At 34.2% G+C, this 22,531-nt stretch overlaps 2 protein-coding genes across 2 annotated transcripts; both read left to right on the top strand.

The window, feature by feature from the left end:
• Positions 1 to 2,857: 2,857 nt before the first annotated feature.
• LOC145137632 (1-aminocyclopropane-1-carboxylate synthase 3-like) lies at positions 2,858 to 5,428 on the top strand. The gene is made up of 4 exons (XM_079071761.1): positions 2,858 to 2,998; positions 3,315 to 3,446; positions 3,755 to 3,915; positions 4,466 to 5,428. Exons 1-4 carry the CDS (start codon positions 2,858 to 2,860, stop codon positions 5,418 to 5,420), a joined length of 1,389 nt encoding a protein of 462 aa, XP_078927887.1. The 3' UTR covers positions 5,421 to 5,428.
• A 433-nt stretch (positions 5,429 to 5,861) lies between these two features.
• On the top strand, positions 5,862 to 22,328 carry LOC145138532 (hyperosmolality-gated Ca2+ permeable channel 2.1-like). Its single transcript, XM_079072605.1, has 11 exons — positions 5,862 to 6,149; positions 6,886 to 7,259; positions 7,345 to 7,488; positions 7,569 to 7,632; positions 7,713 to 7,922; positions 8,238 to 8,438; positions 15,932 to 16,230; positions 18,181 to 18,460; positions 19,742 to 20,017; positions 21,722 to 21,955; positions 22,032 to 22,328. The coding sequence occupies exons 2-11, from the start codon at positions 6,979 to 6,981 to the stop codon at positions 22,203 to 22,205; spliced, it is 2,163 nt and encodes a 720-aa protein (XP_078928731.1). The 5' UTR covers positions 5,862 to 6,149; positions 6,886 to 6,978; the 3' UTR covers positions 22,206 to 22,328.
• Positions 22,329 to 22,531: the final 203 nt, after the last annotated feature.

Raw genomic sequence — 22,531 nt, 5'->3', positions numbered from 1 at the left:
TCAGAAAATAAAAAAAAATCCAAAAATAGTGTTATTTCTGTTTTATTTCTTTTTCAGAAAATATGAAAAATCCAAAAAAAAATATTGTGTGCTAAATTTTTCTTTTAGTTTTGTTTTGTCTTGAATAGTGAATTCAGGTGAAGATGAAACTCATGGAGTTTGTGTCGAAGATTTCTGAGCCAAGGCTTCATCCGTGATCATCGAAGAATTCTCATTCGAAGGAGCAAGAAATGAAGATTATTCTTTCGACATTCAATCTTTCAACCCCAGAAGCAAGGTGAAGCTGACTTGAAGATTATGTGACAGATTGCATTGAAGCCTCCTCAATTAATTTGCTGCTATCTTGTACCTGCTGAAGTGATCCAAAAGATTAGTTCTCTCTGATGTTCTCTCTGAAGATTCTCAAACTGAAAGCATTATCTTTCAAGAATCAGTACAAAAAGCCTCCTCACCCAATGTGCGTTCAATGCCAAATTCTGAAGAAATGCCCAACTGCTCAAGATGAAGTCAATTATTGAAGATGCATCATGTTCATCTTGAAGCTGTGAAGAATTCGAAGATTAAAGCTGAAGCCAAAGCTCCCAATGAAGATTATCAAGAAAGCTAGCTACTTTTTAGGGGGAGCTTGTTGGGTCATTTAAGAAAAGAAAAGAAAGCTATAAACCAAGGGGGAGATTGTTGGGTCAAAAATATGGTTTATACTTTGCTTTTCCCGGAAAATGTATTTTTGTGTCTTGGACCGTAAACAGCTTGGTGTTTACGGTCGTATACGTGTTTACGGTTGTGTTTACGGCCGTAAACAGGTTTACGGCCGTAAACCCATTTACGGCCCATGTTCACCAAGCCCATGTTTCTTATGTATAAATATAGGTGTAAGGGGTGAGGAGTAGAGGGATGAACACATAGAATAGAGGAGCTTAAGTGTGTGCATTTGAAGGTGTTCTAGAGAGAGAAACTAGAGAAAAGAACAAGTGTGTGTGAATCTCATGTAAAGGATCATCATTCTATTCATTAATACATTGAGATTCACATTATTCTTCTTCTCCTTCTCTTCTATATGATCTGACATCATCCGTTTGATTGAGATTCCGCACCATCAAACGGATCTGATTGATACACAAGCAGATTAGGGACTTAAAAGAGGACACGTGTCCGTTTAAACACTCTTTTATTAAGAATTAGACGAATGCCCGCGCGTTGCGCAGAATCACTTATATAGTTGAAATCTTTACAATATTGTTTTCTTAAATATAAAAATAACATTGTTGTTAAATTTGATATAATAATTCGTATACTAAGTTGATATAATATATTGATTATTTTGAATTATATGATAATATATACATCTATTAAAACTGCATAATCTCAATCGTTTGAATGACCTCTATCTGCGAGTTACTAATGAATAAAATTAAATATAATATATGGTTTAATGTTATTTATAGTTGTTGTTACCGTTAATTAATTTTTTAAAATTTATTTGCTTAACGCTTTAATTTCTATTATTGTGATTATTTAAAACATCAAACATTGTTTTTGTTTTTAAAAGTAACAATATAATAATTTATATAGTGTTATTTTTAACTATTTTTATTGTAAGTTATTTTAAACTAGTTATTTTGAAAACTTTTAATGATTATACAAATATCTTTAGGAAATATTTTAGTTCATTTGAGACTACAATTTAGTTTTTGCATTTAACATTACAATTTATCACTTTTAACTATTTACAAAATATTCTTTGGGTTTTTTTAAGTTAAACTGAAATTAATATTTAAGTTGGCTCTGTAATGTTATATTTAAAATTAACAATTTAAGTATTTATCCAAACTGTTCAAAAGTTGTGGCTTTAAAATGATAATGGTTACATACAACAACATATTAAAACTAATAAATTAAGTATAATATGTTAAAAGTTAAACTTTATAAGTAAAAGTAAAGATATTATTTTAATATTAAAATTTAGTTTATATATGATTACACTTTAGGTTTGAAATTTAGTTTATATATGATTACACTTTAAGTTAAGTTGATATTTAAGTTGATCTTGTAAGGTTATATTTAAATTAACAATTTGAGTATTTTATACAAATTGTTCAAAAGTTGTAGCTTTTAAAATGATAATGGTTTACATACAACAACATATTAGACCTATTAAATTAAGTATAATATGTTAAAAGTTAAAAACATAACTTTATAAGTAGAAGAAAATATATTATTTTAATATTGAAATTTAGTTTATATATGATTACACTTTAGGTGTGATATTTATTTAACCTTATTAACCAACTTATAATTATTATTATTAGAAAGAAATTGAAAAGTAATGAGAGTTTCAAATCAATGTGGTAAAAGGAAAAATGAATGGAAGTTTCAAAATGAATGTGATAAAAGGAAAAATGTTTCATTTATAATATAATATTATAGAGATTTGTTAATTGTTTAAATTTGCCCTTTCGATTTTTTTAATTAATAAAATCCTAGATAATACTATAGGTCAGAATTCGTTTTCACTATTCACACATTTATTTGAACCGTGAAGATAATATGCTATAAATCGTAAAAAACAATTTCCATCACGACTTTGTTATTTAAAGTAAATTCCATTAAGTTATTAAATTTAATATGCTTTCTATTCTATATTTAACGGTAGATATAGCGATAGTAATTATTACATCAAGATAAGTGGCATGGTTCACGGTTCACCTATATATATACACTTATATCCATACTAATTCTACACAATCCCACAACAAAAGAAACAAAACGCCTAGGTTTCTTCAAGTATCTAGTCATTGTCCCCCAAACATAAAGAACCAGAGATTAAAATTAAGTAGCATTCATAGACTGAGAAAAAATGTTGTCAAAAAAAGCTTCATGCGATTCGCATGGAGAAGACTCGTCGTATTTTGTTGGGTTACAAGAATACGAGAAGAACCCTTACGATCATGTTCATAACCCTTCTGGTATCATCCAAATGGGTCTTGCCGAAAATCAGGTCTTCTTTACTTAAACTGTATAGTTTTTTGTTCCACGTATGTATTATTGTACATGAACTAATGAAGGTCGTAGGCATGCATGATAGATAATAATCTGAAGTATGGTTCACAATGATGGTTGGATAAAGAAAGTACGTTGGCCAATCTCCATTAATCTATTATGGTTTTAAAATGACATTTGGGTTTCCGTCAAAGATTTTATTAACATTAAAAACAATATTCTTTATGTATATGCAGTATGTGTGTATATATACATGCATGTAGATCATTTTATTAACAATAAAAAACTTATGATTACTCTGAATAATAATGCAGTTGTCGATGGATCTTCTTGAATCATGGCTAGCAAAGAACTCAGATGTTACTGGATTCAAAGAAAAAGAAGGTTCCATATTTAAGGACTTGGCTCGGTTTCAAGATTATCACGGATTGCCAACTTTCAAGAAAGTACGTCTCTCTCTCTCTCTCTCTCTCTCTCTCTTATATATATATATATATATATATATATATATATATATATATATATATATATATATATATACACACGAATGTGTTTGTTCGGCAAAACTAGTTGATAGTGTTTTGTTAAACGTTACGTGACGTAACTTTTAGATTTAGAACGTTTTGTTTACAATGAACGTTAAAAACATGTAGTGTCATTTTTTTTTTTTTCAAAACGGACCGTTTTGTCAAATGTTAAAAAACTATATATATATATATATATATATATTTAGTTTTTTCTACTTTTGATTCAGGAATTAGCAGAATTCATGGAAGAAATCAGAGGGAAGAGAGTAAGAATGGATCCAAACAAGATTGTTCTTACTGCTGGTTCAACTTCTGCAAACGAGACCCTAATGTTTTGCCTTGCTGAACCTGGTGAATGTTTCCTTATCCCCACACCATATTACCCAGGGTAATCACACTTATATACATCTTTTGAAACAAATAGTCACTTATTGAAGTTTGATGCCATATTCTCCAACATTAACTCCACATGCAAATATATACAACAGTGATTTTTATATAGCATTAACTTATTTTCCAACAATAATACATAATTATTTTTTAATATTTTAATAGCATTTTTCTTAACATTGATCACACATATACGATGTTTGAATCCTCAAGTCTTTTTGATTAAAATGTTCATTCCAACATGACCAGACCCTTTTGTATATTGTTTTTATTATTATACAACTTGGTTGAACTACATATAATTCATTACTACTTGATAAGATATGTTGTGTAAATTTATATTTTATTTTTTATATTAAATGTTTTAGCAGTTTATGAAATCAAATTTGTTGCGTGTTGTAACATAAATAGTGTAACATGTGTCACCGTCCATCAACATCAAACTATTTTGGGTTTTAGAGTGTTGTCGGATAAGATTTCATTTTGTTACTCTACAAGTATGGCCGGAGATAATTTAACGTCGACATGGGCATGTGTTTTCTTTGTAGATACGACAGAGATTTAAAGTGGCGAACGGGGGTCGAAATCGTTCCCATCAAGTGTTGGAGCTCAAACCAATTCAGAATCACCAAGTCTGCCTTAGAAGAAGCATACAAGCAAGCACACAACCAACTTAATCTAAACGTAAAAGGGGTTTTCATCACAAACCCTTCAAACCCTTTGGGCACAACCATGAGCAAACAAGAATTTGATATCGTTATTAACTTCTGCATGACGAAATCAATCCATATTATAAGTGACGAAATATTTTCCGCAACTGTTTTCACCTCTCCAAACTTCATAAGCATACTTGATGTATTACATCAACGAAACCTCCAAGATTTTGGGAATTTTGTTCATGTTGTTTATAGTCTCTCCAAAGATTTAGGACTCTCAGGGTTTCGAATTGGGATGATTTATTCGTACAATGAAAAGGTCATATCTGCAGCAACCAAAATGTCTAGCTTTGGGCTCATCTCATCCCAAACTCAACATCTTGTCTCCAAGATTCTCGGTGACAAGAAATTCATGAAATGTTACATGAAAGAAAACGCAAAACGCCTAAAAAGAAGACACAAAATGGTGGTTTCAAAGTTGAAAATGATCGGGATTCCATGTTTGAGAAGCAATGCCGGATTGTTTTGTTGGGTGGATCTGAGGCATTTGTTAAGCTCCAACACATTTGAGGCCGAATTCGTGCTATGGAACAAGATTCTTTTTGATATTAAGTTGAATATCTCTCCAGGAGCTTCTTGTCATTGTAGCGAACCTGGGTGGTTTCGGATATGTTTCGCAAACTTATCAGAAGAAATGTTATGTGTTTCAATGCAAAGGATGAAGGTCTTTGTGGAGACCTTTTGTGGACATAGACGTTATGAGAGCTCAACTTGTATTTCAAGAAAATCTTTGGGTTTAAAGTGGGTATTTGGGTTATCTTCGTTTGATTCTGGGACAGATCGTTAGATGTATATGATTGCTTTAGCCCTCTTGGCATAGAATAAAAGATATATGATTGCTTTAGCCCTCTTCGCATAGAATAGTTAGTCCCAAAGTGTTATCTTTGTAGAAACATGCAATGACAGCCGTATCTATAAATGATATTGTGCTCTAGGGTAAGCGTAAGGTGTTTGTAAAAAGACCCTACTTGTAAACGTTTTTGTTTTCAATTTTTGTAAGAAAATGTTATTGTTGTAAACTGTAATACTTTGATTTTGGATGGTAGTTTCTGTAATATATCAAACATGATGGGCTTTTTTTGGTTGTTATGTTCCTGATCTGATGTGTTCATGGACAGCCAATGATATTCGAACGTTATTACGATTCCCCGCGATTTTCTTGTTTCGTTAATAGTTCTCAATTTTTCTCTTTTGGGGTTTCCGCTGTAGATTAACAACGGAAATTAACAAATCCTTGACCCCAATTCCCTTTTCCGTATGTTCTTGTTCTCCTTCGATTTCTTGCATAATTTGTTTCCAGTTTTGCTTTTTCCAAAGCAATAGCAATTTCATGGGATTTTGAGTTTCTTTGAAATCATTAATCCCTGTTTTCTCTTTTAAACAATCGCAATCAATCTTTTTCCCTGGATTTGAAGTTAGGACGACCCAACAGGAAGCTCAAAGGAAATTGTGGTTAAATTCGACCTGATTCTTTTTGTTGTTTTTCTCATGCATGTAATCAATCGCTTCCTTTCAGGTATGAGGCTATGAATTCCATTTTATATCCATTGCATTTTCTTCTGAATATTGTTTCCTTCGAAAATTTTTTGTATTTAACATGCATTAGTTGCTTGCTATTTCGAAATTTATGGTGGCGAAAAAGTTTGAATTGGGTTTGATATAATTAAGAAACTGTAAGTAAGTTGGATAAAGGTAGAATTTGATTGTGAAACTCGACTTCTGATTTTGTGTTTCAGATTTCTATTAATATTGTTTTTTTTTTTTCTCTCAAGATTGTTTCTAGCTTGAATCAACTGGTTCAAGATGCTAATATAACGCTCATGTTTTCCCCTTGACTAATAAGTTTTTAGGTTCTTCAAAAATTTTAAGAGATATTATCACGTCAAATAACTAACGGTTGACTATTTTATGTTCATGACACTCAATTGTGCTTTTTTGATGATAAATGAAGAATTCCAATGTGAATTACGGGTTGTTTCTTTTTTTATTTAATGAGCTTAATAACTTAAACACTTAATCTTTATTAAGACATTAACCCTTTACTTATCTTTATTTCTTCCGTTTTTCCAAAATGTAAAGGTAAAATGTTCATTTAGTCTCTTTCATTTACGCATACAAGATTTAGTATAATGGAAAAAAAGAAACCTTGTGGGCATGCCCATATGTGTACATCTGATTTAACCTCACATGATGTGCTAAGGGGTTGTTGTAAGTTTATAACTTTTTGTGAATCTGACATGGATGTTTTGTAGGCATGAGCAGAAATTCGATATAAAAAAAAAAGTTGGATTTGGAAGCTTTCCCTTTGATGTTAGTTGATTGGTTTAAGAAACAAGAGTGAGGAGATGATCTTACCAGCTTTACTGACTTCTGCTGGTTTCAATATCGTGATTTGTGTGGGATTTTTCTCGCTATATTCGATATTGAGAAAGCAACCGATTAATTTAAAAGTATACTTTGGGCAGAGGCTTGCACAGCTGAAGCCAGAACAAAAGACTTATTATTTTGGTCAGAGACTTGTCCCATCTGCAGGCTGGTTGGTTAAGGCATGGGAAGCATCAGATGATGACATCTATCGTTGTGGTGGTATCGATGGCCTTGTTTTCATCAAGATGATTGTTTTTAGGTCATATTATATTTCTTAATTATTCTGGTTTTAATATCTTCAAGTTTTTATCTTGTTATTAAAGTTTTCCATGAAATTGTTGCAGCATACGCATTTTTTCTATTGCTTCTGTTCTTTGCATCTTTATCGTGCTTCCAGTAAACTTGTTTGGGCAAGCGATACAAGAGAGGGATGCCGAAGCACAGATGGACATGTTCACTATTAGAAATGTCCAAGCAGGTTCAAAAGGGTATGCTTTATCAATCTATATAAAAATATAATTAAACATACCCATGATTTTCTTAACTTATGTTTTTATTTTTTTCTTAGGCTGTGGGCTCATTTCTTCGCGCTCTATGTTGTATCTATCTGTGCTTACGTTCTTCTATACATTGTAAGAATGGTGACTAGAGTAGAGACTCTGGTTTTGTGACATTTTTATATAGTGATTAAAAAGATAAGAATTTGGTATAGGAGTTTAAGAGTGTAGCACGGTTGAGGCTGGAGCAAGTAATCCGGTTTCCAACAAAGCCAAGTCACTTTACAGTTCTTGTTCGGGGTATCCCATGGTGTCCTGGAGAAGCATACAGTGATACTGTAAGCAAGCACTTTGGGAGTTATTACGAATCAAGTTACCTGGCACACCAAATGGTTTATCGATCTGGTACAATTCAGAGATTGATGGTAAGAATAAAGTTTCACAATTTTCTCTATATATGTCGACCACTTTGACCTGCTATACGAAAATTTTGTCAAAGTTTGGTCGCTTTAGTGAAAATTTTGACACTAAATTTTCTATTGTGACCTCTGTAACCTGCTATAGAGCATTACAATAGGTCATAGCAGGTCAAAGTGGTGAACATGTAAAAAATTGTAAAACTTAGGTGGCTTTCATTGATGAAATTGAAATATAGTAAAAATGGCCAAAATATAATGGGTTTTATGTATTTTGCCCTTTTATCTTAGTGGTGATGTTTGACCTATAGCTTGTTGATGTAGATGGATGCAGAGAAGATGTATAATGACCTAGCTAGTGGTCAACAAACTTCTACAGACGGAACGGGAACGGGAACGGGAACGGGAACAGGAGCAGGGTGTGACACTTGTGGAGAACGTGTAAACTCCGTTAAAATGATTGCTGCTGAAACAGAAATTGATGTCAAGAAACATAAGACTCCAAAAAAATCAGATGGGAAAGAGGTCAGAATTTTTGAATTATCTTATGTTTTAATGCTATTTCTGTTGATTTTTATCCTCTTTTAGTACTTGCTAGTTTAAACTGAAGAAAACTGATGCAAACCAGAAAAAAAAAAGGCAAAGAAAAACCAGAAAAGGTGCCTGTAATTCGAGACGTCCCAAAGTCCGAAGACTCAAAATGTTTATTCCATAATCATAAAAAGGATCCAAAGTGCATACTTATAATGTTTGTCAAGTCGTACTTTACCAAAACTAAAAACCTACCAAAATAAAAAGATACTAACTGTTGAGGAAATCCTATTTTTAATTAAATATAAAAAAAAGATTTCCTAACATGTGCCTTAAGGGCACAAATAAGAAACATTAATTATGAGAAATATTACCAAAATGTGAAATATATTAATTATACAAAATATATCTCATTAAAAAATATAAAATACATTAATTATGAAGAATATTCATATAATTAATGCATCACACATTTAATTATAGTAATATTTTCCATAATTAATGCTTCTTATATATGCCCTTATTTGTGGCGTTGATAAACATGACCAAAACGACTTGTCCCATCAAAAAGATGTTTCGTTAGGTTACAATCTGAACATGTTTTTAGGGCTAGTTTTTTATGATGAGAATGAGGATGAGGAGGGCATTCTTGTCTTTTTTAATAGATGAGAGATCTTCGGTGAGTACCTGTCCCACCTTTTAGGGTGAGACAAAAAATGCAAATTCTGTCCTATTGACATCAGCCCAGGTCCAAGTCCAATGAATGCCAAATGCATTACAACTTGTTTTGTTTTGTTCAGTTCTATTCTTTAAATGCAAAATTGACAAAAACTGTTTTAGTTGTAGAGTAAGGTTTTCAGACCTTCCAAAGATTTACAAAAATAAAATAAAATAAAATATCACAGCTAAAAAGCTAAAACATCGATATTAATTATGTATCTTGGAAGATATGCTAGCTAGGTCTGAATTTTCAAAATTGAAAGTGAACTTAATTACCGGTAGGAAGCATTATATATTTAGTTTTGAGATGAAAAGAAATATAACGAATTTCTTCGGTTACTTATCGCTTCTTGAAAATCTCTGTATTTTCATTATACATTTAAATATAATGGTAAACCTAAAAAAGCAACATAGGGCTATATGCAAGAAATAGCGATGTACATTCATTTAATCATGTTTTGTAGCATCCTACTATCATTTCTTTCTATTACAACATTGTACCTTCAGTTTTTTCTCTATTAAGACATCATTATACTTGGAAAAATCTTAAAATCGTATCATTGTACTTTAAATTTTGTTCTTATGTGGACATTACACTTTGAATTTCTACCTAATTATAGCAGTGAAAATTGCTTTGTATTTTGGTGACATTAACTAGGTAGATTCTTTAAAGTACAATATTGTATTAAGAAGACACAGAATTAGGATGTTATAATGAAAATATCAATGAAATTACGTTGTTATTTCTTGCATTTACCCCTAGTAACATATCTCTTACTGTACCTCGTTTATTGGATTATCTTTTTTTAAGGCTAAGTGCAAGAAACAGCAACGTACTTCCATTTATCTGTGTATTATAGCTTCCTAGTTCCATTTCTTTTATCAGAACATTATACTTTCATATCTTTTCTGATGAAGGTATTGTACTTTGATAAATCTATCTAACTATTGCATTGTACTTTCAATTTTTCTCTTATTATCACATTTTAATTTGAAAAATCTACCCAATTATAGTAGTGAAAGTTGCTTTGTATATGGACGATGTTGCTTTACATGGGTAGATTTTTAAAAGTAAAGTGTTGTAAAAGGAAAAAAAATTGAAGTAGGGTGCTATAATAAACAAATCAATGAAAGTATATTGCTATATCTTGAATTTTACCCTTATTCTTTTGGACGAGTTCTTTTTTTCAATGTAAGTAATAACAATATGCGTACATTACTCGTTTATTATAACATGTTACCTTCATTTTTTCCTATCATAAATTCTTACTTCGAATAATCGACCAAAGTATAGCAATGCCATTATAATATAGAGCAGTAATTTCTCCTATAATCAGGTAAATTGTTCGAAGTATAATGTCCTAATAAATAAAATTTAAAGTGGCCAGATTTACAATACAATGCCTTACTAAGGAAATGGTAAGCACCTTGATTCTCACAATTACCGAAACAATAGAACAGTAGAATGTATAAGGGAAACACTCAAAGATAGATAGTTCCAATCATTGGGCTCTCCAAGAATTCAATTCTTTAATATTATTCTTTGCCCTTCTAGAACAAGCAAAACGGATATAAATACTAGAAAGGGTGCCACCTCACCAAACCAGACCAAACCAAAAAGGTGGTTTCCCACTGCTACACTGACCAACACAAAATGGTGAGGGCACTACCTTAACAGCTAAACAAAATAATAAAAGACAAAAGCTTAAAAAGTAAATTGGACTTCATTTGAATGGAATTACCGGGCTGCATCCCTCTTGGGCTTCTTGTTCTTCCTTTTGTAGACTAGAAAGGTTTGGGGCTTATCAACACCGGCGGCGCAAACTCTCACCTTGTCCTCAAGGTGAAAAGTCGGAAATAAAGTTGGAAATTGCTGGTCCATCCTCTCCCAATCCTCCTAGGTGGCATCATCATACTCGGTCAAGCCTTGTCATTGAATTAGAACCTCCTTTTCATTCGATGAGCTTCCCGTAGAAGGCCTTACCTTTTCATTGCTTCTGGTTGCACCAATAGATGCATATCTTCTTTGAGCTGGAATAGTAATTTTGTTGGTTTGTTCACCGTTCCATATGCTTGACGTAATTGCGACACGTGGAAGGTGGGGTGTATGAGAGCTGAAAGGGGTAATTCGAGTGTGTACGCCACCTTCCCCACCTTCTTCTGAATTCAATAAGGGTCATAGTAGCGGGTAACTAGTTTTTTAAATTTTCTTTTTTCCAAACTTTGTTGTCGATAAGGATTTAGCTTCAAATAAACCCAATCTCCTTCTTGATAGTGCACTTCTTTCCTTTTCTTATCAACTTGTTGTTGCATTTCTGTTGAGCTCTCAGTAAATTCATTCACAAATCATCCAGGATGGCGTCTCTGTCTTCCAGCAAAACATCAATCGCATCGATAGGGGTTTGTTGACCTTCATATCGAATGATGGGTGGGGGGTCTCGCCCATAAAGTGCTCGGAATGGGGTACATTTTGTAGCCGGATGAAATGAAGAATTATGCCCAATCTAACCATCTTGACCATTGCTTGGGCTTTTCACAACAAAAGCACCTTAGATACATTTCCAAACACCTATTCACCACCTCCGATCAGCCGTTCGTTTGAGGATGGTAAGTTGTGCTTCATTTCAAGTTCACTACATGCAATTTGAACAATTCCGTCCAGAAGTGGCTCAAGAAGATTCGATCCCGATTACTGATTATCGAAAGGGGAAACCTATGAAGACGGACTACTTCTTTAACAAAACAGTGTGCAATGCACAGTGGCTGCTGTGAATGGATGTTTTAGGGGGACGAAATGGACATATTTTGTGAGCTTGTCGACCACGACCCATATGGTGTCCCACCCATCAGATTTCAGCAGCCCTTCAATGAAATCCATTGTGATTTCATCCCAAGATTGGGTAGGTAGGGGAATGGGTTCCAACAAGCCAGCTGAGGAGGTCACGAGGGTCTTGTTATGTTGACATGTTTGGCATGACATGATTGATGATGTCGCTCTTTATTCCAGTCTGCAATTTCTCTTTGATAAGTCTTTTTCTCCCCTGCATTTCCTTGCATGGGTGTGTTGTGAAATTCACTGATGATATCAGTCTTAATCTTAAGGGTGGATTTGGCGGGAATGACCAATCTACCCTTATAGAGTAAATTATCCCTAAAGATGGCAAAGTCTTTGTGAGTGGTTGGGTCCAATAGCAACTCTCAGTTAATTTTCTGTAGCAGCTCATCATTCTTGATTTCTTCCTTCAGTTTTTCCCAAGAGCTCAACACCCCGATGCTGAGAGTGTTACAGTTCACACAGGTGCATCCTTTCGTGAACCCCATGATCTTGGAGACCCATATTTGGTAATCTTGCCCAATCACCCGTTGTTCCAACAAGTACTTTAGGCTGATCTCATCCGTTCGGACAATGAATTTCCATCCCATCAAGTAATACCTCAACTTTAGCAAAGCTTTAATGATGGCCATGAGTTCCTTTTTATATATGGACTTCAACTGTGCTTGTGGTCCCAAGGTGAAACTGTAATCAGCGGTTCTTGTCTTGCATTAAGACGACTCCAAGACCAAAACTCGATGCATCTGTTTCCACCACGAAGGTCTTCTTGAAATCAGGCATGGCGAGAGCAGGGACTGTAGTCATTGCGACCTTCAGTTATTGGAAAGCTTTTTCTGCTGCCTCATTCCACCCAAACTTATCCTTCTTCAGTTGCTCTGTCAATGGAAATGCGATTCCTGCATATCCCTTAATGAATTTCCGATAGTAGCCTGTTAGACCCAAAAAACCGCTCACTTCCTTTATGTTTTTCGGAGATGGCCAATCATGTATCTTGGAGTCCTCCGCTTTCACTCCTTCTGATGAAATCTCATGCCCCAAGTATGACAATCTTGTTTGCCTTAAGATTCAAGTAGAGTTGGTGTTGTTCCAACTTCTCTAAGGCCATAGTTAGATGATACACGTAAGTCTCTACCGAGGGGCTGTATATGAGGATATCATCGAAAAACACGAGGATGAACTTACGAAGGTACGACGTACCAGGGGCGTTAGAAAGGCCAAAGGGCATTACTTTGAACTCGTAGTGCTCGTCGTGAGTCCGGAAGGCTGTTTTGTGAACATCGGCAGCCTTCACTCTGATTTGGTGGTATCTCGAGCGTAAGTCCAACTATGCTGAAGACCATCGACCCATGTAGCTCATCCAGAAGTTCGTCAATCACAAGAATTGGGAACCGGTCAGGTACTGTGGATCGGTTCAAGGCTCGGTAATCCACACAAAAACGCCACGAGCCGTTCTTCTTTTTCACGAGTATAACCGGGCTGGAATAGGGACTGGTACTAGCTTGAATTATTCCAGCCGACAACATCTCGCGAATCATACGTTCTATTTCTTATTTTTGATAATGGGAGTAGCGATAAGGACAGACATTAATCGGAGGAGTACCTTCTTAGAGAATGATTGTGTGCTCAATGTCTCTTCTAGGGGGCATTCATCTTATGGAAACGATGTAGAAGATGGTTAAGAAAAGTTGGAACCTCCTTACCGGATGTTACATGGACTTCTGAGTTGCACAGTTCCACCACGTACCCTTCACTCTTGTGTTTAAGTTCCCTCTCTATAGACCTCAGAGATAGTAGGGATTTTCCTAGTGATGGGTCTCCTTGGAGCTTCACCCGCTTTCCCCCAATATCGAATTCCATTGTCTGGGTCTTCGAGTTTGTTTGAGTAGTTCCCAAGGTTTCCAACCATTTTAATCCCAAGATAATGTCGGAACTTCCTAGTCTCAAAGGCAAGAACTCCTTGATGATGTCGACCAGGAGAATGCCCTGACATATCCCCCTTCCTGCTTCACTGTCTTCGGTACCCATCCGTTCCCCGTAGGGTTCCGTGTCCTTGACTAGAAGTCCTAATCTGGTCGCCACTACGACCAGCGTAGTGGCGATGAAATTATGTATGGCTCCGGGATCAATCAGTGCTACAACTGTTTGCGCCATAACCACTCCTTGTAATTTCATCGTTTTAGGAGAGGAAAGACCAGACCTGTGTTTCACTTCTCATCATATTTATAACATGACCCCTTTGCTCGTTTGTCCGAGATCTGAGCTTCCGACAGTCGTCGTTCTCTAAAGGGTCGTCGAGTGTTGGTAACTGTGGTGTTGGTGGGATACGTCGGTTTTTCTCCAACACGAGGATTACTTTGTTTACCCGACCGGTACCCTAATGATCCGACTCCGCTGGGTCTATCCTCCTGGTTCTTCTCGTCAAATTGTTGGGCTAACTCCATGGCGTAGCCCAACTCCCTTGGAGTCCACATCCGTAACTCTTTCCTGATAGCAGGCTTTAGCACACTAAGAAAGGTCCCAATTGCAAATCGATCAGAAACGTCTTCTACGGGGCAATGAGCTCAATGAACCGGCGTACGTACTCTGCCACCATTCCCATCTGCTCCACCGTTACCCATTGCTCGTACATGTCGCCGTCTTAGGTGGGACAAAATTTTCTAAGAAATATCTCCTTCATATCACCCCAGTTCGTGATCGGACTCAGCACCGCCGCTTCAACCTTTTCGCCGCTTCAACCATGAGAGAGCAAAGTACCTCTCTGCCTGCAAAATCCACCCATCAGGGTCTTTTCCGTCGAAGGCTGGCATATCTATCTTGCGGTGGCGATATTCAAATTGTCCATTCCCTTGGTTTGTCCCGTCAAAAGATCCGAAGACCAACTCAGGTCCTTCTAAAACCGGGCCAGAACCAAATTCGGATCCACTGCGTCCATCTCGTGTAGGGTTTTTGTTTCAAGTGTTAGTTTGATGAGTACCCATACCTGAGTTAGGAGTGGTTGATCCCTTCCCACGATCGATCTTCTCCATCATCAGGTCTAACTTCTTCATCATTTCGTTTTGAAGAAGCCTCACATCTTCCACAACCCTAGCTTGTTGTTGGTTTACCAGTTTCTGATGTTGTTCATTAAGTACTTTTCCCAGGTTTTCTTCTATCGACTCTATCCGCTTGGCTGGAGCAGCCGCATTTTTCCCAGCACCGGCCATTGCTTTGATACCAGTTGGTAAGCACCTTGATTCTCACAATTACCAAACAATAGAACAGTAGAATGTATAAGGGAAACACTCAAAGATAGATAGTTCCAATCATTCGAGAGGATTGGGATCTCTAAGAATTCGATTCTTTAATATTCTTCTTTTCCCTTCTAGAACAAGCAAAATGGATATAAATACTAGAAAGGGTGCCACCTCACCAGACCAGACCAAAAAGGTGGTTTCCCACTGCTACACTGACCAACACAAAATGATGAGGGCACTACCTTAACAGCTAAACAAAATAATAAAAGACAAGCTTAAAAAGAAAATTGGACTTCATTTGAAAGGAATTACCGGGGTGCATCCTTCTTGGGCTTCTTGTTCTTCCTTTTGTAGACTAGAATGGTTTGGGGCTTATCAGGAAAATGCCTTACTAAGGAAAATGTTAAAAATACAATGCTATTAGAGAAAGAAATGGAAGTATTGTTATAGAATTTGCTTTGCAAAGAAGGTGTCTTATTTGTGTGGAGTTTCTGTCTTTCCTATTAATTAATGAGATTTAGACTTTATGTTTATCTTGCATTTGATGGTGCTTCTTGTAGAAAGTAGCAAATTAAGTCATCATGTTATTGATTTCTCATTGTAATAGGAAAAAATAAAAATAGGATATTATAATGAATAAATAAATAAAAAAAGGTACAATTAGTATTTCTTGTATTTAATGATTTCCCATGATTATACAGGAGTGTGCAGCGGCGTTTGTGTTTTTCAGGACACGATATGCAGCTATGGTGGCTTCAAAAACCATCCAATCATATGATCCAATGTTATGGGTCATAGACTTTGCTCCTGAACCACATGATGTTTACTGGGAAAACCTTTGTCTACCATATAGAATGCTTTGGATCCGTAAAACATCGGTATTTATAGGCACCATTATCTTCAGTGTGTGGTTTCTTTTGCCTACAACATTAGTTCAAGGTCTTGTTAATCTTGATCAACTCGAGGACACTTTTCCATTCCTCAGAGGGATATCACAAACGTGCGTAAGCTTCCATGAAACTTGGTTGAAAACACAAGGATTAATGCTAACATACTTTCATTATTTTCTGTATTATGGCATTCTACTTTCATTTCCTCTGTATTAGAGCATTGTACATTGAAAAATCTACCCAATTATAGAAATTGCATCCAAATACAATTTAATTTAATTGCTATAATTTTGTTATTTTTTCAAAGTACAATGTCATAATAACAAAAAAAAAATTGGAAGTACAATACTCTGGGTGGATTTTTTTTCACTATACAATGCTCTAATAAGGAAAGAATATACCGAGACTAATGAAATTACTATCTCTTGATTTTACCGGAAAAACAATTATGAGAATGCAATTATTATCGGGCCAATGCACTTCCTTTTAATTGTGTATTGTAGCATCCTGCATTTGTTTCTTTTTATTACAATATTTTTACTCTCAACTTTTTTCTCTTACTAAGGCATTGTACTTTGAAAAATCTATCAATTATTACTATATACTTTCCATTTTCAATGTATGAGGACATTATGCATCAAAATATCTACCCAAGTATAGCAATGACATCCAAATCAAATTAATTGTCATTGCTCTATTTAGATATGTTTTTCAATGCACAATATCCTAATAAGAAAAAAAATTGAATTGGGTAGATTTGTCAAAATGTAATGCTTTAATAAGGGAAACGTTGTAATTACAATGTTATTTTTAGAAAAGATGAAAGTAGGATGCTATAATGAACAAGTAAATGAATGTATATTTCTATTTCTTCTATTGATCCCAAAACACTAGTACAATAATACAAATTATTATCTAGCTAAATGGAAGAAATAGCAATGCAACTTTCATTTACTTGTGTATTATAGCATCATACTTTTATTTCTCTCTGTTACAACATTTGTATTTTCTATTAAGAAATTAGACTTCAAAAAATCTACTTAATTATAAAATGCACTTTCAATTTTGTTTTTCTTATTATGACGTTATACTCTGAAATACTACCCAATTATTGCATTTGAAATTTCTTTGTATTTCAATGACATTGCTATAAATGGGTAGTTATTTTTGAAGCATAATGTTGTAATTAAAAGCAATGAAAGTAGGATTCTCTAATAAAAGTATGTTGCTATTTTTTGCATTTAACCAAATAATATGTATTATATTATAGCCATGGTCGCCAAGAATAAAATATCCCCCCCCCCCTCCAAAGAAAATATAAATAAATAAATAAATAAAATAACCATATCTAGTTTGCGTTAAGATATAATTGATATTCCCAAGTTAGGTTTTCTTGTTCCAAAGATGAGTAAAGAGTTGAATTTTGAATTTGTCATGAAAACATATGTAGCATGATGCGAAACCGACTCATTCTCGATCCCTTGTCTTTGCAAGACATTAATGCCGTCCTTATCCTTATTGGAAATAGGGTTAAAGGCACGAAATAACGTCTTTCATATTTGTTTATTATAACATCTTACTTTCATTTCTTCATAGTACAACATTGTACTTTAAATATCTACCTAAATGACATCCAAATACAAAGCTATATTTTTCAAAGTATAATGTCCTAATAAGAAAAAAAAATTGAATGTTCGTTGCTATAATCGATATAATTTCAAAACAACAATGCCTTAACAAGAAAAAGTAAAAGTACAATGCAATGATAGAAAGTAATAGAAGTAGGATGTTATAATACATAGATAAATAAAAACACATTGTTATATCTTGCATTTAGGCCTTGAAGATGACCCTAAAAAGCTTGTTCAGTCCTATCCAGACGAGTCCCACATAATAAACACAACCTATTTGTTTTTATGGTGTAGTATAATTATAGAACAAAACATTCATAAAAAAAAGCTTTACGTATGCAATTAGTAAATATGTTTAGTTCTAATCGTAGGAAATAGCAACACACTTTACTTTTTTATTTTAACCAATATAATTTATGAATGTTGCAGGAAATATGCAAACATAGTTTCGGGATATCTACCAAGTCTTGTGCTGACTTGTTTTGTTTTAATCGTGCCACCGATAATGTTGATGTTTGCTACACTCGAAGGAACTGTCTCTCGTAGTTCAAGGAAACAGAGTGCTTGCTGCAAATGTATTATTTTCTTTTTTTGGAATATTTTCTTCTATAACCTTTTCACCGGTAGTTGGTGGGATCGCATGGGTAAACTTACTGTTACTGGTCTAAAAGACATGGCTACCCTTCTTGGCAATTTGATCCCCGGGCAGGTAAAATTTCTTTCTAATCTATTCTCTCCATCATATATTTACTGATTAGGGAAAATTGTAGGAAATAGCGGTTTACTTTACTCTTTTTACCAATATAGGCAATGTATTTTACGCTTTTCAGGTAATAGCAATGTACTTGCACCTCTTTACCCATAATCGTAACCTGCTTGCCATTTTTAGCAAGAGGTGATTTAAAACATATGATAGCTGTAATAGCAACGTAGCTACATTTCTCTACACATAATAGCAACGTACTTAAAATTCCTTACACATATAGCAAAGTACTTAATTACATTATGGATAATAGCAATATGTAACATGAAAATTGTAAGAAATTTACAAATTTTAAGTTATATAATTTTGTTATTGGTAAAGATATGGTTGTTAATGTTAAAAAAATGTAAGTACATTACTAATATCGATAAGAAACAAAGTACATTGCTCATTTTTGGTTGCGAGATTTAAGTATGTTGTTGTTTCCTGCATTTTTCCCTATTGATTGATGGGCCCTTTGAGTAGACTTCAAAAATGATTGTTGGAACAATTCACTATGTGTCTTCATTGATTACTTATAAAGATTCGTTTTTGCTTTAATTTCTTCCTTTTAGAACATTATACCTTGAGACGTTTCCCTGATTGAAATGATCTAACATATTGAGAATCTCGTTATCATTGGAAACTAATTATGTCTACAATTTGGAGCATTTTATATACAAAATGCATGTTTACACAAAAAAATTGTTGTAAGAGATTTATATGGACCTGCCACCAAGATATGAAAAGAATTTGGCAAAACATAAGTATGTAAGTTAAGAAAGGCCTTGTATGGACTATTACGACCCCCCATGGACATTGTTTGATAGATTTGCACGTAAATTCAAGAAATAGCAACGTACTAAATTATGTGTGTATTATAGCATCACAATTCCATTTATTTCTAATACAATATTTCATTTCAAATTTTTGCTTATTAAGTCGTACTTTGAAAAATCCTTCCAATTATAGCAATGAAGTATTTGGATGGCATTGCTATAATTGGGTAGATCCTTGAAAGTACAATTTTTTAATAGGAAGAAAATGAAAGTAGAATATAAATAATATACATGATCATGGGATGTAATGACTCATTCCATAGAATTATTTATTCCATTGACCTTTTCCATTCCATTTCACCTAGCGAAACAGCCCACCCTAAATCTCGAGGTTGATACTTGCTTTGTCTAGTTAGCTAACAAAATACAATCCCTTATCCAATTCTCTGTTTCATATATTTTTTTGCAGGCGCCCTTCTTTATGACATACATTATGACCACGGGATGGGCGAGTTTGGCATATGAATTGATGCAACCATTTGTCCTTATAATTAACTGGATCTATCAGATTGTTCTGTTGAGGAAAGAGGGCTATGGTGACCTCTACACTTTCCCTTACCACACTGAAGTTCCAAGGGCCCTTCTATTTGGACTCCTTGGATTCACATTCTGCATTTTGGCACCATTGATATTACCTTTCCTGCTTGTTTACTACTTCTTCGCGTATTTTGTCTACAGAAATCAGGTTCTCACTTCATTTCCACCTTAGAATAATCTAAACTATGGACTTTGGTGCTTATATTAGTTGACTTTGTGGGTATAGAACATATGGCCACTTACAGTGTGTGGTGAGCATTGGTGATCGAAAAAGATGTTTATGCCCTCCTCATCTTTTGCATATAGATGTGGATGAGGAGGGTATTTTTGTCTTTTGCATAGACCAAAGATTGAGAGCAAGTCTCAAGTCCTTGTCTCACCTTTTTAGGTGAGATAACAAATTACAATTTTTGTTTGACCCAAATAGTTTGGGGCAAGGAATCTCTCGTTTATAAAAAAAATGTGAATGACCTCATCATTTCCATTTAGATGAGAATGAGAAGGGCATTCACATATTTTGCACACATGAAAGATCGAGAGCAAGTCCCTGTCCCATCTTTTTAGGTTGGATAAAAATTACAATATTTGTCCCAATTACAACATCTCGTGCACATTAAACGTAATACAAGTTGTTCTTTTATGTCCTATAATTTGTGAAAAATGGGGTCTAAGGGTGGAGAGTAATTTGTTCAAACGCTAATCAACTCTTAAGATTTGATATAAACTCCAGTTCTATGTAGCATACTTATGAATCAACTCAAGAAGGATAGAGAAAACTATGACATTTTATTCTCTTTTGTCAAAAAATAGCAACATACTTTCATTTAATGAGAAAAACGACATTTTGTGGTCTAGATTAAGCCCAACTACCATAAAATATAGATTTGAAACTAATTGTTGTTAAGAAGGGTTAGAAAATAGGGCTAAATGCAAGAAACAGAAACATACTTTCATTGATTTGTTTATTATAGCATCCTATTTCATAGTTTTTTTTCTATTATATCACTGTAGTTTCAGTTTTTTCTCATTCAAGTGTTGTACTTTGAAAATCTAACCATTTATAGAATTAGACTTATAATATTTTTCTTATTAGGACATATTTTGAAAAAGCTACCCATCTATAGCAGTGAATATTGCTTTGTAATGGATGATGTTGCTATGACTGGGTAGATTTTTCAAAGGCCAATGTTGTAATCGGAAGAAAAGGAAATAGGATGCTATAATAAACAAATCAGTAAAAGTATGTTGCTATTTCTTGCATTTAACCCTAGTAAATATGGTAAATGTTTTTTAAATATGAAATGGGCAAACATGGTTTGCTTCAATGTTTGCTTAGTAGTCTTCATGGATCTTTAAGCAAGATGTACACACGTATGAAATAGGAAAACATAGTTTACCTTACAATTTTCTTTATATTCTTTGTGGACTTAGATTAGGATTAAATATCTAAATGCAAGAAATAGCAGCGTATTTTCATTGAATTGTTTATCATAGCATCCTACTATGGGTAAATGTTTTCCTATTACAACATCGTACTTTAATTTTAGTGATGCCATCCAAATTTAAATAAATTTTCATTTCTATATGGGTAATTTTTTTCAAATTATAATGTCCTAATCAAATGCTTTCATATCTAAAATTGGATATATTTTTCAATGTACAATGCCCTTATAAGAAGAAGCTGAAAGTACAAGGTTGTAATCGAAAGAAATGGAAGTAAGATGATACAATTAAAAAAAATAAATGCATTTGGCTCTTTAGATTAAACCTAACTACTAGTACTAGAATAGATAGGTTTGAAACTCATTGATCTTTAATTTCTACATGAAATGATGAATTTGATGTGTTGCAGCTCCTGAACGTCTATATCACAAGATACAATACGAATGGAAGTTATTGGCCAATTGCACATAATGCTGCAATCTTTTCTTTAATAGTGATGCAAGCAGTAGCTTCAATTATCTTTGGAATGAAAAACTTTGGCACTGCATCAACCCTTGCCTTTGTACTCATCATCTTCACTGCCCTTTTCAACTTGTATTGTCGCCATAAGTTTTTGCCACTTTTCAACAACAAAGCCGTACAGGTAGTGGGGCAAATCGGTCTTTTTTCCCTCTCCCTCTCATTCTCCTGAATGTGTGGTTTTTACATTACATGTGTAGGATCTTATTGAGATGGATCGACATGATGAGCATTCTGGAAAGATTGATGAGATTCTTCCACGGTTGCTATCATCATATTATCAGTTTGGAGGGTTTCATGGCAATCATCCAACTGATCTTCTTGCAGCCGAGTACAAAACATTCAACTCAGCCGATGCTGGTCACAAGATGTAAACAAACAATGTCATTCCAGCTTTGGACATTAGCTCAAATTCATCATATTATTGTAAACAACAATAAAACATAAATTTCCTTGGGATTCATTCAGATTGTGTATAGATATATAGATATATAAACATATTCAAGGATTTGTTTGACTTCACTCGGTTATCAAAATTATTTTCGAGCTGTGTTACTTGTATATATCAGCAATGGATTCCATTCGGTGCCAAAAAAAAAAGAGTGCCTAATTTTAGTATCATGATTATTCAAAAAATTAGTGATGGAAATGGGTAACCAGTATGTAGGTTGTCTGGGATTAATATGCGGAAGTTAGAGAT

The sequence above is a fragment of the Lactuca virosa genome, chromosome 9 (assembly GCF_052849685.1).
Source record: "Lactuca virosa cultivar CGN04683 chromosome 9, Lactuca_virosa_CGN04683_v6, whole genome shotgun sequence".
Classification (NCBI taxonomy): Eukaryota; Viridiplantae; Streptophyta; class Magnoliopsida; order Asterales; family Asteraceae; genus Lactuca; species Lactuca virosa.
The sequence above is the reverse complement of the archived record's forward strand: the minus strand, read 5'-3'. Positions and strand labels throughout refer to the sequence as shown.

Bases quoted from the DNA above. Each gene is read 5' to 3' on its own strand.
- LOC145138532 (XM_079072605.1), top strand. From the start codon at position 6,979: ATGATCTTACCAGCTTTACTGACTTCTGCTGGTTTCAATATCGTGATT. The intron at 7,489-7,568 runs GTATGCTTTATC...TTTTTTTCTTAG, and splicing joins GTCCAAGCAGGTTCAAAAGG to GCTGTGGGCTCATTTCTTCG. The intron at 20,018-21,721 runs GTTCTCACTTCA...GATGTGTTGCAG, and splicing joins ATTTTGTCTACAGAAATCAG to CTCCTGAACGTCTATATCAC.
- LOC145137632 (XM_079071761.1), top strand. From the start codon at position 2,858: ATGTTGTCAAAAAAAGCTTCATGCGATTCGCATGGAGAAGACTCGTCG. The intron at 2,999-3,314 runs GTCTTCTTTACT...ATAATAATGCAG, and splicing joins TGGGTCTTGCCGAAAATCAG to TTGTCGATGGATCTTCTTGA. The intron at 3,447-3,754 runs GTACGTCTCTCT...CTTTTGATTCAG, and splicing joins GATTGCCAACTTTCAAGAAA to GAATTAGCAGAATTCATGGA.